Below are 16,632 nucleotides of genomic sequence, written 5' to 3'. Positions count from 1 at the left end.
GTCTAAACCTACTCTTTTTCAGTTTGAAGCAATTGCTTCTCATCCTGTCACTACATGCTCTTGTAAAATATCCCTCTCCATCTTTCTTGCAGGATCACTTCAGGGAATATGAACCATATTAGTATAAAACAAAACAAATGTTCTTAATTTGTGTTTCATGGTTGTTAAAAGTAAAGCAGACCAAGAAGAAATTCCTGAAAAAAAAAGGTTTTAAATTTTCTGGTGTGTAGAAACTTAAGCAAAAGCTTGAGCTTAATTTATTAGCTAATTCTTAAGAGCATTATTCTTTAGGCAATCTAAAAGATGAGCAGATGTCAAGTGTCAGATGAGTAAGATTGCCGTAGCAGGTATTTCTGTAAGATTAAGAAGCTTAGCCTTATTTTAGCTTAGTATTAAGCACTACTCTGACCCTGGTAGTCTCCTTCTACCTACTTGACTATTTAATTTCAGTTACAGCATTTAGTGTGGCCAGAAGGGCCAGGGAAGTGATTGTCCTGCTGTGCTCAGCAGTGGTGAGACTGCCCCTGGAATCCTGTGTTCAGTTCTGGGCCCCTCACTCCCAGAAAGACATTGAGGTGCTGGGACCTGTCCAAAGAATGGCAGCGGAGCTGGGGAAGGGTCTGAAGCACAAATCCTGTGAGGAGCAGCTGAGGCAACTGGGATTCTTTAGCCTGGAGAAAAGGAGACTCAGGGAAGACCTCACTGCTCTCTACAACCACCTGAGAGGAGACTGTAGTGAGGTGAGGGTTGGTCTCTTCTGCCATGTCCCAGGTGAGAGGGTTAGATGAAATGGGCTTAAGTTGTGCCAGGTAGGTTCAGATTGGATATTAGAATTTTTTTTTTTTTTTTTTTTATGAAAGAGTGGTCAGGCATTGGACTAAGTTGTCCAGTAGAGTCTAAGTTGGTGGAGTCACCCTCCCTGGAAGTGTTCAAGAGGCATCTGGGTGTGGCACTTCTGGATATGGTTTAGGAGTGATTATGGTGGTGCTGGGTTGGCAGTTGGACAGATGATCTTGAAGGTCTCTTTCAACCTTGGTGCTTCTGTGATTGTGTAAAGAATCTTGTCAAGTCACCCATTGCGTGAGCTGCATTAGAAATGTATGATGAATATTACTATATTTATAATAGGGAAAAAGGCATCAGATTCAACATAGTTTGATGCATGCTTTTTTTAACACAAATTCCAAGTGTAACTGTTATGCAGATGTTGCAGTTATGTTTTAATAGAAGAAAAACTCCGAAAGTTTTATTATATTTTCTGTTAACTGTTTCCAAAAACTTTAGAAACGTTAACTTTTTTGCAGTGACAAAAATTCCAGTTAACATGTCCAAAGACTAATTTAAGTTTAAATTGTGGTTTATATATTTCCATTGAAAAATTGTGGAAACTAAAGTTCTGGAAATTACTGCTAGAAATAACATCCCAGTTTTTTTCCTTTGTATCAGCTGCTCGGAAGATCTTAAAACAGTTCAAGTTTTATCTACTCAAGACTTGCAAAGAAGCTCCAGTTTCAGAAAGGATTGTTCAGTGCTACTTGCTAATGTGTGCTTTTTTCCTCTGATGGTTGAATGTCAGGTGCTGGCGGGTCTGAACAAGAAGGCTTTTCAGTGTTTCAGCTGTGCCGTGAGGAAGTCGGAGGAGGAGGTGCAGTCCCACTCCATGGAGCACGTGGACGTGGTGGGAGTTGTCGATGCATATATGACTCTGATCAGCTTCTGTGACCAGTATCTGCGCAGGGAAGAGGAAGGCTTGCTTGGTTAGTCAGGATTTCTCCTAAGCTTGTGAGGTGTATTTATCTGTGATCCATGAGCTTTTCCTATACCCACAGCTGGAATTTAGATGGAGCAGTTTGACCTCCAGTTCAGCAGTATTTGTATTCCTTTTTTCACATCCACTGTTACTGCTGGCTTTGGTGCTAGTGAAGCACTTGTAGTCTCCTTACTTCTGAGAAATATATCATATCCAGCAGATGCTTCCCTTGTTCCTTCCCAGACCACAGCAGCCTTGTATTTAAAACAGGCAAGATACCAGCAGTGATGCAGCTTCCTGATAAAGCTAATCCTTACAGTCCCCAAGTAGATGTGTTGCAGATGTGTCCAGTTCAAACAGATGGGAAGGAGAACAAAGTAAAAATACAAAATACACTTGAAAAAAAATACCAAATTGTAAAGATGAATGTTTCAGATGATCAAAGACATGGAACAAGTAATGGTGTTTCTGATAATTCTAGTTTAATGTCTCTTGGCAGAAATTGACACTGTGGATCTGCAGCAGTTCCCAGCTATTGTGGTGGAGAAAATGATAAAAGCTTTAAAACTGAATTCCAGAGAAGCCAGGCTGCGATTTCCTAGACTGCTCCAAATAATTGAAAGGTATCCAGCAGAGACATTGGGTCTAGTGACACAAGAGGTTAGTTGCTTCAATTTTTCTGGCAGCAAATGTTGCTGTAAATCAAATTTTAAAGGTGGGGGTGGAGGTTGGATACATAGAGAGGTTAGACTGGTAAGGTTTGCTTCAGGGAAATCAGATAAATTTTATCCCATCATTGTTCCTTGTCTTTTCTGTAACTTGCTGAGTAATTCATATGGACAGAAAAGTTTTTCTTAAAAGTTCAAATTTTTGTCATTATTCTGATTCCAAATGTTAGTTTGAGAGTTGCTGGAGAACAACTCTGGTATGTTTTTGGGGTTTTTTTCCTTCAGAACAATATAAATGAGCTGATAAAGGTGGTTAGTATTAGGGTGAGGAATGTATCTTATTCCTGTAGACTGAGTTTCCTGTATGCAGGAAGCCAGCAGCCTTTCCAGACTCATTCCATGTCTCCCACCTTTCCCAGTCCTCCTTCACTTCAGAGGTTACTACCTCTGAAGCTTTGTCTTCCTTTGTATTTCCCACTTCCTTCCTTCCTTCCTTCCTTCTACAACCCCTGACTTTCCACTGCCATTCCATGGCAGGATACCATGAGCCTTCCCTGCTGCCATGGGGCAGATAAGCTGAGACCTTCTCTGTGACTCATGCTTGTTCCTGCCTTGGCCTGCACGCCTTTTCAAGCCCGTGTCATTGTGCTGCTGCTCCCAGAGCAACAGGCCCTGTCAGAGAAGGAACTCAAGTGAGACAGAAACTCGGGTTAGTTATCCCAAGGAACTGGGAAAATAGAAGAAATGACTGAGGTGCATAAGGCGTGTCCACAGTGAAACACCAATAGTTCAAACAGAACCTGACACCTGGTCCAGTTGACAAATCTCACCCAGAAAGGGAGTTCACCAGGCATTTATTTATCCTATCCTCTGTCTTTCCGTGAGATAAATACTGACAATCTAATAATAAATTCTATTAGAAATTCTTAAAGCTGAACAGAGGACAAAACTGTGATAGGTGTTTCAGTGTTCCCCTTCCTGGCATTTTTTGCTCAAATCGGGACTTCAACCCAGTGGTGAATTCCTTCAGATTTTTGAGTTGTTTGTATGTGATGATGAAAAATTATTGTATTGCATCTAGAGACAAAGGCCACAAGTTTGAGTGTAAAGCCTCGTATTGATCAACAAGCTGCAAATCTTTATAATGGAAAACCTATTAAGCAGCAGTGGTGGTGGTAGTAGTAGTGATAGTAATAATCAAATCTGTGCTTCATCAGGGGATGTTTTGCACCCCTAGTTGACATTCTCTGTTTCCTTTTCATGTTTCTCCCTGTCAGGCTGCACCATGGAGCAGTTTCATTTGTTTGCTATGTTTGGTGCTTTTGAGGAGGACCAAAGTTGAAAGGGGTGTCTGTTTTTGCAGCTTTCTTCGGTTCCCTGTTGGCAGTTCATCGGTTGGATTAGCCAGATGATGGCACTACTGGACAAGGATGAAGCAGTAGCTGTACAACATACTGTTGAAGAGATTGCAAATACCTATCCCCAGGCACTCATCTACCCTTTCATGATCAGCAGTGAAAGTTACTGCTTCAAAGATACTGCAGCTGGTTGCAAGAACAAGGAGTTTGTAGAGAGGTGAATTTGCAATTGGAGTAGCTCTTTTGTATGTTTTTTATTCAGGAGTGGACAGATTTATTTATTTTTCCTATGCAAACTCTTTTCTTCAGTGAGCACGAGAAATATTAGAGGGTGGTCTTGAGTTTTCATTTAAAGGCACAGAGAAATGCAAGACATCAGCTCTGTCAGTGTCAGGCATACTCAGGTTGGTGGCATGAATGCTTTATGAAGTGTTGGGTACATATAGTACCTAGGCTGTTGGAAGTTAGACGTTTTCCAAGATAAAACAAAAAGACCAAAGAGAGGCAACCTGTTTTTCCTTGTAATTCTGTGGTATTGAACATTTACAATCTTTCTAATACCAAGAGGAAGCAGGTATGTTTAAATAGAATAGATGCTCCTACCAGACTTCAGAGAGGGCAGTGAAATGGATGCATGTTATCTTGGGGAATGGCAGCTCTTGGCAGTGGTGTTCTCTGCTTTTTCAGTATGCAACATGCAGTTTCTCTTACAAGCCTTCCCTTGCCCATTTTGCCATGAAGTAACACTTGAGTTAATCCCCAGGCAAAAATCAGTGTCTATCACACAATGCTGTAGAACCACATTTTGGGTGTCTTTTTGCCTTTTTCTCAAGTTTGATACATTTGCTGAATAAATTTTAGCTTAAAATAAAAATATAGTCTTGTGTTTCACAGACAGTATCACCCTTCAGTGACTGTCATGACAGGGTGTATAGTCTGGTCAATGCCTGTGTCTGTTTCAAGCATGCTTTCCACTCACCAAGTTCCTATTTTCATAGTGGGACATACAGTTAAAAAATTGGGAGTTGTGTGGCATGTTTAGTCAACATATAAACAGTCATGCAGCCCAGGAGGGAATTCTGAGGGAGTCTCACCTACCTACACCTGAATTATTTTACCAGATTCTTATATACAGCAGACAGTCCACATCATTGCTTATCTGCAGGCGAGGTGGTGATAGTTCCTGTTGCTTTGTGATGCATTTTTCTCTTCTTTTAAAGGATCAAGAATAAGTTGGATAGAGGAGGAGTAGTTCAAGATTTTGTTCACTCCCTGGAGCAGCTCTCTAATCCTGTAATGATTTTCAAGGTAAAGGTTTTTTTTCCCCCTTTCCCCTTCATTCTTCTCCCTCTGTCCAGAAGAGCAAGTGCTGGGTGGAGCCTGACACCACAGCCACAGGAAGTGGTTCAACTCAGCACCAGCACATGATGATGATGGTGATGTCAGGGTGCTGTCAGCAGCTTTCACTGGTGATGGGCTCCCTCCTTTGTGCCAGTTGGATGTTCTGCTTCAGCCCTTTTCAGCTTTCCCCTTCAGGGTCTATGCCCTGCCCCGCGGTCAGTGTTCCTTAATCATTCTGAAAGCCTTACACAATTATCATTTGTGGCCATCTTCATAATTTTGGACTACTTGTGTTCTTATGCCCTTTTCCTGCTGGGCATCCTGTCTACGTTCTGACTTGTTTGTCCAAGGGATTCTTGCCCTGTGTTTGGTGCCACTCCTGGCCCCACAAAGGCTTTCTTAGTTAGCACTAAACACTATGGTAGTAAACATAATTATTGTAATAAAGTAGAAACATTTTATCAAGACACAGAATGAAAGGAAAATATTTCCACAGTCTTTTGGTTGCTCTTTTTGTTGTCAAAAGACACATAATAGTTGACTACTATTAAATACAGTAACCCCAGTGCAATCTGAGTGGTTTACTGAAAAGCAAGGGTCACTAAATCTTTTCTCAGTACTCATCTGTTTTCTTCTCTTTGCAGGATTGGACTGAGGATGTCAAAAATGAATTGTCAAAACCTCAGAGAAACAAAAAGAAGCTTAAGGAAATGTATGAAAGAATGTACAGGAATTTGGGAAATTTGGACGCTCCTGGCCTTGGATTGACGAGGAAAAGGTTTATTCAGGTATATGAGGTTCCTGGGTAGCGTTGACATCATGTGCTTTTCTAGAAGACAATAGAAAGTCAAAAGATCACAGCTTTTACAGGTGCTGCAGGACTTGATGAGACTTGATCAAGTCAGGAGTACAGGACTGGGATTTCTTTTCCAGAAGCCATGGACTTAACATAGTTCACTTTCCTCTTCTAACTGCCCTACAGGAATAAATGTTCTTAGGGAGTTTTGCTGTATTATACTACTCAAATTTGCTGCCAATACAAGGTTACTAAGGGTAAGTAATACAGAAGAGTTACAACTATGAAGAATTATAGAGAAGACTTTACAAAACTGACTGAGTTCTAAAGTGGTGAAAATCAGTGTAGAAAATGAAGTGACACGTGTGGCAAGAAAATTTAATTACCCTAGTATCACATAGAAATTCTTTGGGGTTTAGCTGACTATTGCAATTCAAGAACAAAATCTTGATTTGTGATAGTTCTTTGAAAACATCAGCTGTGAATACTCAAGGGCAGTCAAGAAAGAAAAGTGAATGTTCATCATTCTTAAGAACAGAGAGCTGAACGTGGATTTGTACATTGGCATAGCAGCCTTCCCTGACTCTTGCTTCTTGAATGTTGTAGTCCTTGTCTGCAGTATTCTCAACACAGATCTAATAAAATTGGATGAGGTTCAAAGTGGCAAGAATAATCAGAGGTACAGAGTAACCACTGCATAAGCAACTTTAGCATTCCTCCAGTTGGAAAAGATGCAATGATGCCAGGTACAATAAAGCTCTTAACATCAGTCCCATGGTTGGACTTGGTGGACTTAAAAGCCTTTTCCAACCCTAACAATTCTGTGATTCTATCGGGAGTGCCAAACATGAAGTAAATACTCTATGGAAGTGGCAGGTTCAGACCAGTGAGAAGTGTTTCCTCATTCAGTACACACTTAAGTGCTGAACTCCTGCTGCAGGCTATTACAGGTGCTTTCATGGGTTCAAATAGCAAGCAGGCAGTAGCATGGAGAGGGGGAAATGCTTTGAGAGCTTTTACATACAAATGCACACTTCCTGGTCCAGAAGGCCCTGAGCTGCAAATTGCTGAGGCCAGGAGAGTGATACTCCTGTAGAAAGAGCATCCTGACTGCTTGCACTCTATGTGCAAAGCCCCGTGGCCAGGGTGGGGTGCATCCAGCTCTTTCCCATGTGGCCATCCTTATGTCACATTAGCATTAGATAAACTAACCTGGGTGTCTGTAGGGAGATTCCTTCCCCATGAGCGGGAAAGGTGGAGGATGAGAGTAAGGTGGAGTTGGGAGGAGGTGAGGTGACAATGAAGCAGAAAGGGTAATTGAGAGTTGAGGGGCACACTAGCCCTTTGAATGTGTTGCTGTGAGATAAGATGGGACTTTGATGATAATGACTTTAAACTTAAGAGCAGGGGATAAGAATGTGCAGGATGTGCCGGTGTCGGGGTGAGGGGTAGGGAGAGGGGAGCAGCTATATAGGGTGCATGCACAGCAAGGGACATGGCAGGCATAAGCACAAAGGCTGTTTGGGTGATTTGTGTGCCCACACAAAAAAAATCCATGGCTCTTTAAGAAGCTGAAATGTGCAGTAGTAGAGGATACCGAAAGAAGAGCAAGAGACATGCTAGAGAGGGATATCAGGGTTGTTCCTCTCTGTTAAAGGGAAGAAGGAGAGCAGTATTCCTGCAGAGAGTAGCTTCAGAAGAGAGTTAAGGTGATGATGCACAGGCTCTGAATTCTTTGCTTTCACAATGCATTATTATGAAGAAACAAAATGTGCTGTGAGAATAACTGTATCGTTTCTAGTGTTCTTGCTGGGGAAAAAAGGTTGTCTCTCTTGACTAACACATAAAATTGCTCTACTATGTGCAATACTTCAGGCTCATAATCTGGAAATAGATTTAAGTGATAAAGGTGTTTTTGACTGTAGCAGTCCCCTCAAAAGGATAATGTTTTTTGTATTTTCATTTACTGTAGTGAAATAGCTGTGTTTTCATAGCTTGGGAGAAAAATGATCAGGCATTAAAAAAACATATCTTTCCAGGTCCAAGAAGAAACATTTGGTTTTTCTAGAACCTTGAATTATGAACACAGGAAGTCAACTCAGTTAACTATTTGTAGATAATGCTTACTTGGTTTATTGAATGGGCCCATGTGAAATGACTTTGCACTTTTCCTTTATCAGGATATTTCAAATACTTTTAAATATGAGTTTATACATTTTATGTCCAAAATTATTGCTTGGCAGTAATAAATCCACGGATAATAAATCCGATAGTAAATAAAACATCTAAAACATTTCACAGAATCACAGAATGGTTTGGGTTGGAAGGGACCTTAAAGACCATCTGGTTTCCACACCCCTGCCATGGGCAGGGGCAGCTCCCACTAGACCAGGTTGTTCAGGGCCCCATCCAACTTGGCCTTGAACACTTCAGGGATGGGGCATCTACAACTTCTCTGGGCAGCCTGTTCTGGTTTATATTAAGAATTTCTTCCTGATATCTAAGCGAGCTGTGTGTGTAGATAGGAAGGTACTGTTTTGGTGCTCTTAGGTGGTGTCTAGCACTGTGTAAACAGGATTCCTTTCTATAAATGATTGTTAGGCTTTTGGGAAGGACCTGGATGATCATTTTGGCAAAGGTGGTTCAGAACTGTTGGATATGAAGATAAGTGACTTTGGTGAGATTGCAACGTCTCTTCACTTAAAAATGAGCAAAACCCATAAGGAACCTGGGAACCTCAAAGAATGTTCACCATGGATGAGTGAATTCAAAGCTGAGTTCTTGAGGAATGAACTAGAGGTTCCTGGTAAGTTCCCCTTCAGTGTTGATAGTGAACTGTCCCTTACAAGAAAGTTGCTGTTCTTGAGCTTTATTTCTTGTATGGGCTATATGGCCCTTCTTTCTGGCTTTATGCCTTACCTGGCCTTACTTGAAATAATTCTGTTCACTCATTATCTCTTAAATCTGTTCTTAAACTATAGTCCTGATTTTTAAAATTGTATTCAAGCTTGTATCTCTTACCTAAGAATTTAGTATTTTTCTAAAGGCCTGACTCCAGGAAATCTGAATATAAATCTGTGTTTAAATTTAATTCAAAAAAGGTTGTATCTTCTGAAACCATCAAGAGGTCAATTCTAAGAGATAAGGAAAGGGAGTCAGTAATTCACAGATTAAAATCATACTATGTGTATGTTGGATCTTTTTTACACATGTAAAAGTATTTTCTTCTCAGTTGTCATTCTACCAGTTTGACAAAACATTTGGATGGGTGTTCTGGTGTTAAACACACTTTAAAATAACATCAGTTTATGTAACTTTTTTCTAATTTTTTTTTCCACTATCACTTCAGGTCAGTATGATGGAAAAGGGAAGCCACTGCCAGAGTACCATGCAAAAATCTCTGGATTTGATGAACGGGTATGTTTTTAAGATTGAGTCAAAATCCTATGTAGTATAAATCTGTGTCCATATTCCAACTGAAAAATTTGGCAGTAGCAGGGTTGTTGCTTGTTTACACATCTTGCAGCATACAAAGGAAGGGCTGCAAGTGGGCATTTGTTCTCCTAGTATAATTGAGTAAATTGATTATGTCATCTAGGGATGACAGATATGCTTAATGCCAGTGGTGATTCTGTAAGACCAAGTCTTCTGTCACAAATATTCTGCTTTTTCCTGTCTCTTTCCAAGATAAGTGTAATGGAATCCTTGAGGAAGCCAAAACGTATAACAATCCGAGGCAGCGATGAGCAGGAGTATCCTTTTCTTGTCAAAGGTGGTGAAGACCTGCGACAAGACCAGCGCATTGAGCAGCTCTTTGATGTAATGAACATTATCCTTTCCCAGGATGCTGCATGTAGCCAAAGAAACATGCAGTTAAAAACTTACCAGGTCATCCCCATGACAACAAGGTAGTTTATCTTGAAGGGACAGAAATCTTTATATTAACATCTATTACTTTTGGGATGTTGGAAAGTGAGAATTTTGTGTGCCAGGTTCAGATTGAGAGTGTTTTGTGCCTTGGCTTAATTCATCTTTTTTCCTTTTCCTTTTAAACAACATTGAAATTGCTTTGTCTGGAAAGTGTTTTTCAGAGTATATTTAAATCGGTAGCTGTTAACCTTCTTTTAGTAGGCACTAGAATGTGGTGCTTTCCATTTGGGGTGTTCCTCTAAAGTTCAGCTCTGAGCTACTTGTTCTTATCTCTGACTTACTTTGTTCCAGACTGGGACTCATCAAGTGGCTGGAAAATACCTGTACCTTAAAAGAATTCCTTAAAAATAGCATGTCTAAAGAGGAAGATACCAGCTATTACAGGTGATGCTTGGTTTAGCTGTCTGCTCTAACAGCATTACTAATGAGGTTTTGGATAACTGACGGTCTTGTGGCAGGATTTTCTTTTTTTCTTTTCTCTTTTTTTCTTTTTTTTTTTTTTTTAATTAAGTAGTGAAATAAAAGCACTTATAAGCAAGGAGGCAGTTTGTACTTCCTGACCCAAATTAGTAATTGGCAACTGTTTGTTTAATGAGTGCCATTGTACCTGGAATATCCTCCACCCAGCTTGTTTAAACAAGAGGCTTATAATTATAATCATGCGTGACGTCATTATCATCACCATTTCCTTATCAGCAGGTTGATTTTACAAGCAGAGGATTTTGATCTCTTGATTTGATCAGGCAGGAAATGGACTTAGGTCAATAGGGGGCAGGGGAAGGGAATAGAGACAGAGCTGTTCAGAACCTGAGTTCAGCAGTGAGTCAGTGATGGGGGCTGGAAATTGGCAGCAAATGCACAGAACACGACTGTAAAAGAGCACTCTCTCTGGCTTGATACAAATGCTGGGTTTGAATAAATTATATTGCTTTCTCATGATTGTAATTGGAGGTTGAATATTTGTAAAATTGATTTAATTCTAGCATTTCAGCCTAGTTCTGTCCTGGAATTTAGAAATGCGGTTTAATTTACAAATGTGGTTCTTAGTTACATAATCTTTATTTGGGTTTGCCTGAGTGTTGTTGTCATCATTTGTTTTTACTGGTTAACATTTATGGGACAGGTTGGAGGAAACTCCAGCGTGGAGGTTGGACTCCAAAGAGTCTTTATTTCTATGGTTATTGGATTTGTGAGCGGTTTAGGAACTGCTACAGTTCCTGCATTACTGCTGTCTGATTCACTGTTGTGAACAGCAGTGGTATTACATTGATCTCAATTCACTGAGTGGGAAAGTGAAGGAGGACTCACATGGAACCATCTCGTGAGGGGAGGAAATTTATAGTATGCTCAATGTGGAAGATCCCCATACATTATTCAGTCAAGACAATTAAGTTATTTTATATGAGCTATGGTTAAGTGACAGCACTCACAAAGGAAAATTTTGGTTGGGGTGGGGGGAACAACTTCCTGAATTTTTGAAATACTTTTCTTTATCCCAAGGTGATGGGCTACAGTCTATAACTGATAAGTGCTTCTTAAATGGAAATGGCATTCTCTATCTCAAAACATGCTTTGGAAGGAAGAGAGAAGGCAGCTGCTCTGCTAAGTTGCTGCCTCTCTGGAATAGAAGTTTAATGTCTGATGCATTTAGTTAAGATGGGAGAAAAATACCAAATTATTCCATAAGCAGTGCAACTGATGAATACTGGCTTCTCATGGATTAATACCCTAAGTTCAAGCACCCGTTCATTCCTCCTCTCTCGTGCACACTGAGAAGATACCAAACTGCCTTCCTGCATTCCCTGCCCATTTGGGTGGACAAAGGGCAGCATGTACTGTGGTGGACTACATAAGTCTTCTCAAAGGCTACAAGGCTGTGTCAAAATTACCTTTTCCTCCCTGGAAAAATTATTTTGGACCTTTCTTCTGGAGGCAGCATCTAATTTTCACAGTACCTATTGACAAATTAACACCAGTGAGATGTCTTATCTGTCAGATATGACTGAAGTGTGTTCAAAGTTGGGGGGGGAGGAGATGGATGGATCAGCCTATACTCTGACTGCAAAAACTTCATTTCCATAGCAAGGCTAAAATTAATGTAGGCTGTAGCTTCCCGACTCTTCCTTTGCATAAAAATCTCATGGGTCAGAGCGGCACACAACCTGTGGGTAATCAAATAGAAAATAGATACAGGGAAATCATCAGTGCTTTTCTTCTTTTTGTCCCTAGCCCAAGAGGACCTCGTGCTGCCTATTCTGAGTGGCTGTCCAGGATGGGTGGGAAAGCACAGGGCATCATCTCTCGATACCATGCTATGTACAGGTAGGTTTCAAAAGAGAACTGCATGTGAAATGTAGAAACTAGAGTGTGCACACATGCAGAGTTGTAGAAATTCCAGGAAAAAAGTATGATCTGCATTATAATATGGTGGCTAGATCTGATTTTTGCTCATTTTACTGCTTTCTCTTACTGGAGATGCTGTGCAAAATTCCTCTTGCCAAAAATCTTACCAGAGCACAGGAATGCTTCCAGAAGCTTGCTCACTTCCTTTAGAAAGTGTCTAGAAGCAGATGCTGCTCTTCAACTTTATTTCCTAGGCATCTTGTTCCTGATTATGCAGTTAGGTAGGCTGCCTCAGAGCCCGAGCATCTGCTGGAGTTGGACAGAGAAAATCACCGTGATTCACTGAGAATTTAAGAATATTTGGTGGTTTAGGTCCCACCTTGAGCATCCTCTCAGAGGAATTTCCACACCTACCTAGATCTAGCACTGTGGGTGGTGAAGTGAAGCGTCCAGAGGAGCATTTATTAGCTCATAATGTGCAAATGTATTGCTTTTTAAAGCAAAACTTTGACTCGATTAACTGAATTAATACTTTTATTCAGATCCAGAATGTCCTTTTAAAGTAATTCCCCATCACCCCCATTCATCTTCCGTCTGCTGCATCAAAGAGCTGTTCTCTAATTCTCAACTCTGCTCCTTTCAGAGGGAAGTAGACTGGAAGGAAAGCACCCAACACATTTCAGCTCTCACGAGCATTCAGAACTAGACATGGGCTAGGACAAAGCCTCCTTCCCCAAATCTGCATGGCATGAATGCCCTCAGCACCAGTTCTTCAGTTCTGTTGCTTCCCCTGTGCTGCACTACTTTCTAGTGTCAGTATGGCCTCAGCCTGTTGCTGAGAGATTTAACTGGGGCCTTAATTCCTCTGCTTGGAAGAGACTGTCCAGCCAGAAAGGACATGATGATATTGCTGTAATAAAACTCAACCCATCTACTTAATTTGGGGGAAAATACACAAAACTACATACTCTTTTGTATTTAGAAATGTCAGACTTGGAAATAACCCTTGTGAGAAAGAGAGGGGATGGGGCATTTGTAATATCAGATAAAATTTGAGGGATGAACTCTTTGTGGCTTTGCTGTACTGTCTACTGGAGTAAGCACCGTACACTGCTGCCATCCTGGGCATATCTTGACTTTCAACATGCAGCAGGCTGTTATTTCAGCAGCTACCTTTATTTCTCCACTACTTTGCAGAAATGCCAACCGTACAGAAGCAGTCACGTCCTTCAGAAGCAGGGAGAGCAGCGTTCCAGAAGACCTGCTGCGGTAAGTGGCTGCTGATGGCTGCACATTGTGAAACAAATGTTGGTGTTTCTCTGCATTCAACAAGCGAGTTCTGTTTTGTTAAGGCGAGCCTTTGTGAAAATGAGCACATCTCCCGAGGCCTTCCTCGCCCTGCGCTCCCATTTTGCCAGCTCTCACGCACTGATGTGCATCAGCCACTGGATACTTGGGATTGGAGACAGGCATCTGTCCAACTTCATGATTAACAAGGAGACAGGTGGCATGGTGGGAATAGACTTTGGATACGCTTTTGGTGCAGCCACACAGGTATTTGTTTCCAACTAATTTGTTACAGCTTTTGCATTTGTTACGTGCGATTACGCATGTGTTCTCTGTACTAAATTGGATGCTCTTCAGTTGCCATTATTTTGGCGCAAAATTATCTTTACAACTTATTTCTAGTTAATTGAATAAAATATCTGAGTCCAGATATACTCAGACAAGCAGTGAGCTGTAGAACTCCACAGAGTCAATATGGTGGTGTTTTACACAGTTCAACCATGCTTTCAACCACTGTCACTGAATATTCATGACTAGAGCTTTGATGTCACAACTTGATTCAGTTCTACTTTTGCGCGTTATTTTCAGTTAAGTGACAAAGACAGTTTCAATCCTTAAAAAGAACAAAATATTCCCGTCTAATCCTTCTGTTCCAAGGCTTCTTACTTCTTGTTTTCTTTTGACTGCCCTTCCCCTTGGCTAGTTTTTGCGTGTGCCAGAGTTGATGCCCTTTCGCCTGACTCGCCAGTTTGTTAATCTGATGATGCCAGTGAAAGAGTGGGGACTCATTTACAGCGTGATGGTGCACGCCCTGAGGGCTTATCGTTCAGATCCAGACCTCCTCATCAGCACCATGGATGTATTCGTAAAAGAGCCTTCTTTGGACTGGAAGGTGGGGTTTTGTCCTCTTTCCTTTTTCTTCATGTGAAAATTCTTAAACTGTAATAAGAATAAAACTGATGAAAAAGGAAGTATTCCTTGAGGCTCACTCTCAGTACTCCTTTTATCTTTCTTGGTTTTATTAAGTTCTCAGAGAAACTGAACTTAAAAGTATTTTAAGTTTTAAGAAAGTGTTTTAAAATGACAGAATTCTATACTGATGCACAAAAAATAGTAGCATATGTCTGTGTTGTCGGTGTACTGCTCTTTATCTCTCGTGATAATCCTAAAGATGTGGGCTACTCTTGATCACATTATGTCACTTATAGCACCAGCATAAATATTTTCAACTTCTTGCATTGAACCTCTTAAACTTACGTAACAGCACTGTATATATCAAACTAATAGTTACAGAGAAAAAAAAATCTGAAACTAGTTGCACTTCGGTAAGTTGAGTTGTAAATTAAGGTCACAGGCAAGTTAGATATTATCTCACTGCTTTGTCCTCCACTGCATCTGCAGTTAAGATACTGGCTTGACTTGCTATGATCTGCGTCTTAAAAGCCTTTTTTAAGTGTGTGATTTAGGATAAATAGGGCAAATTTGTTTTCTCCTTAGAACTTTGAACAAAGACAGCTGGCAAAAGGAGGCACGTGGATTAAGGAAATAAACACATCTGAAGTAAACTGGTACCCTTTGCAAAAAGTCAGCTATGTCAGAAGAAAGCTTACAGGTGCCAATCCAGCAATAATCACTTGGTAAGATGCTCTCCTTTTGCTTTAAACTGCTCCACTAAGAGCTTTGGAAGGCTCCTGTGTCAGATCTTGCTCCCTTTGGATAGAATGGTGCCTAGGAAAAGAGAAGAGACAGACAGGGCAAAATTTCAACAAACCCTCTGTCAGAGTAATTTTGGTCCATGTACAATCTCTCTGAATCACCCTGCCAGCCAAAACACCAGATATCTCTCTGTGAGTTTTCTTGCTCCAATTCAGGCCTTCTGAGCAGTTTTACTGCTCCTGGCAACATATGCCTCCTCTCCCTGTCAGGCTGCTTAATCTCATATTCTTCAGCCCCACTCTTCTTTATGTTTGTCTCCACTGCTTTCAGGGTAGGGATCATATTTAAATTAATATATGCTTCTGATGGAGGATTGCTTGAAATGGAACCTGAACCAGCTGTGACGGAGGCATGGAAGAAAGCTGCTTATGAGAAACATCAAATTCAAATCTGGTGGCATTCCCAGGTTATTTATGTCAGTCTAGTCAAGTCTGGCTCAAGCCAGAATATCTTCAAAGTTCAGTTAAAAGTACAATTAATCCCTTCCATCCTCTCTTAAAAAGGCATTTTGGATTAATCAGGGGAAAGACAGAAAAGCAAAGAAAGCAAGCCTGTTTTAAAACCATACAAATATTGAAAAGTGCAGGACTTGGGAGGAGTCCCTTTTGCGGTCAAGGCTGAACTGGAAAAGGCAGCAAAATACTTGTTATAGGCATAAATCAGGAGGGCAGGTAAAGAGATCAACAGCTTGGATGTGAACTGCTGCATCTGTTCAGCTAGAGACCTTTGACAAGATTGGCATATTCATGCCAAATACCTACTAGTAGAGGACACCTGAAATCACCAGTCTTCACTGGCCAAGCCTTCTACAGCTCTTGAGCAGCCTCCACATCTTGATCTCAATTCAAGCTTTATTTTTCAAGTGCTGTTTTGTGTTTAAAAATCCATCTCACATTTTTTGCTTGTTTCTTTTAGTAAGAGCTTATTTTTGTGTTCTCAATTTCAGTGATGAGCTGCGCCTGGGCCATGAGAAGTCGGCTGCTTATAATGATTTTGCAGCTGTGGCTCGTGGTAACTCTAACCATGATATCAGAGCCAAAGAGCCAGAGGATGGACTGTCAGAGGAGACCCAAGTGAGGTGCCTCATCGATCAAGCGACAGACCCCAATATTCTTGGCAGAGTCTGGGAAGGATGGGAGCCCTGGATGTGAGGAACTGCCCTCTACAAACCTGTCTGCCAAGGGATCTGTACCCTAAAACACAGCTGCAAGTAGAGCAGAATTTTAAGGCCAAAAAGTAAAAAAACTCGTAACTACTTTTATCACCGGTTAACTTGACTAATAGAGAAAATAAACTTTTGTATTAAAGCTGTATTGAAACAGTGATTTTTGATTCTTTTTTTAAAATTATTTTTCTTGAGTGTGGTTCTGTAACAAAGCAGCTTTATTGTCTTCGTGTTAAAATCAATGTAGAAAGAACTGGAGAGGCTCTAGAGCTTAAAGA

General features: G+C 40.8%; 1 protein-coding gene across 1 annotated transcript in view; it reads left to right on the top strand.

The window, feature by feature from the left end:
* The window catches only part of PRKDC (protein kinase, DNA-activated, catalytic subunit), a gene marked incomplete at its 5' end in the record, with an annotated part of 82,635 nt that extends 66,207 nt beyond the window's left edge, over positions 1–16,428 (top strand). Inside the window, 15 exons of the mRNA XM_082303206.1 lie at positions 1,577–1,757; positions 2,250–2,410; positions 3,782–3,993; positions 4,997–5,084; positions 5,762–5,905; positions 8,515–8,719; positions 9,263–9,330; positions 9,601–9,821; positions 10,135–10,227; positions 12,073–12,165; positions 13,384–13,455; positions 13,539–13,740; positions 14,177–14,365; positions 14,971–15,110; positions 16,136–16,428. Of these exons, the coding sequence (XP_082159332.1) occupies positions 1,577–1,757; positions 2,250–2,410; positions 3,782–3,993; positions 4,997–5,084; positions 5,762–5,905; positions 8,515–8,719; positions 9,263–9,330; positions 9,601–9,821; positions 10,135–10,227; positions 12,073–12,165; positions 13,384–13,455; positions 13,539–13,740; positions 14,177–14,365; positions 14,971–15,110; positions 16,136–16,340 (2,274 nt within the window). The 3' untranslated portion in view covers positions 16,341–16,428. The remainder of the gene's footprint in view (positions 1–1,576; positions 1,758–2,249; positions 2,411–3,781; positions 3,994–4,996; positions 5,085–5,761; positions 5,906–8,514; positions 8,720–9,262; positions 9,331–9,600; positions 9,822–10,134; positions 10,228–12,072; positions 12,166–13,383; positions 13,456–13,538; positions 13,741–14,176; positions 14,366–14,970; positions 15,111–16,135) is intronic.
* Positions 16,429–16,632: the final 204 nt, after the last annotated feature.

This window comes from Coloeus monedula, assembly GCF_965178545.1.
Source record: "Coloeus monedula genome assembly, chromosome: 1".
Lineage (NCBI taxonomy): Eukaryota > Metazoa > Chordata > Aves > Passeriformes > Corvidae > Coloeus > Coloeus monedula.
The sequence above is the reverse complement of the archived record's forward strand: the minus strand, read 5'-3'. Positions and strand labels throughout refer to the sequence as shown.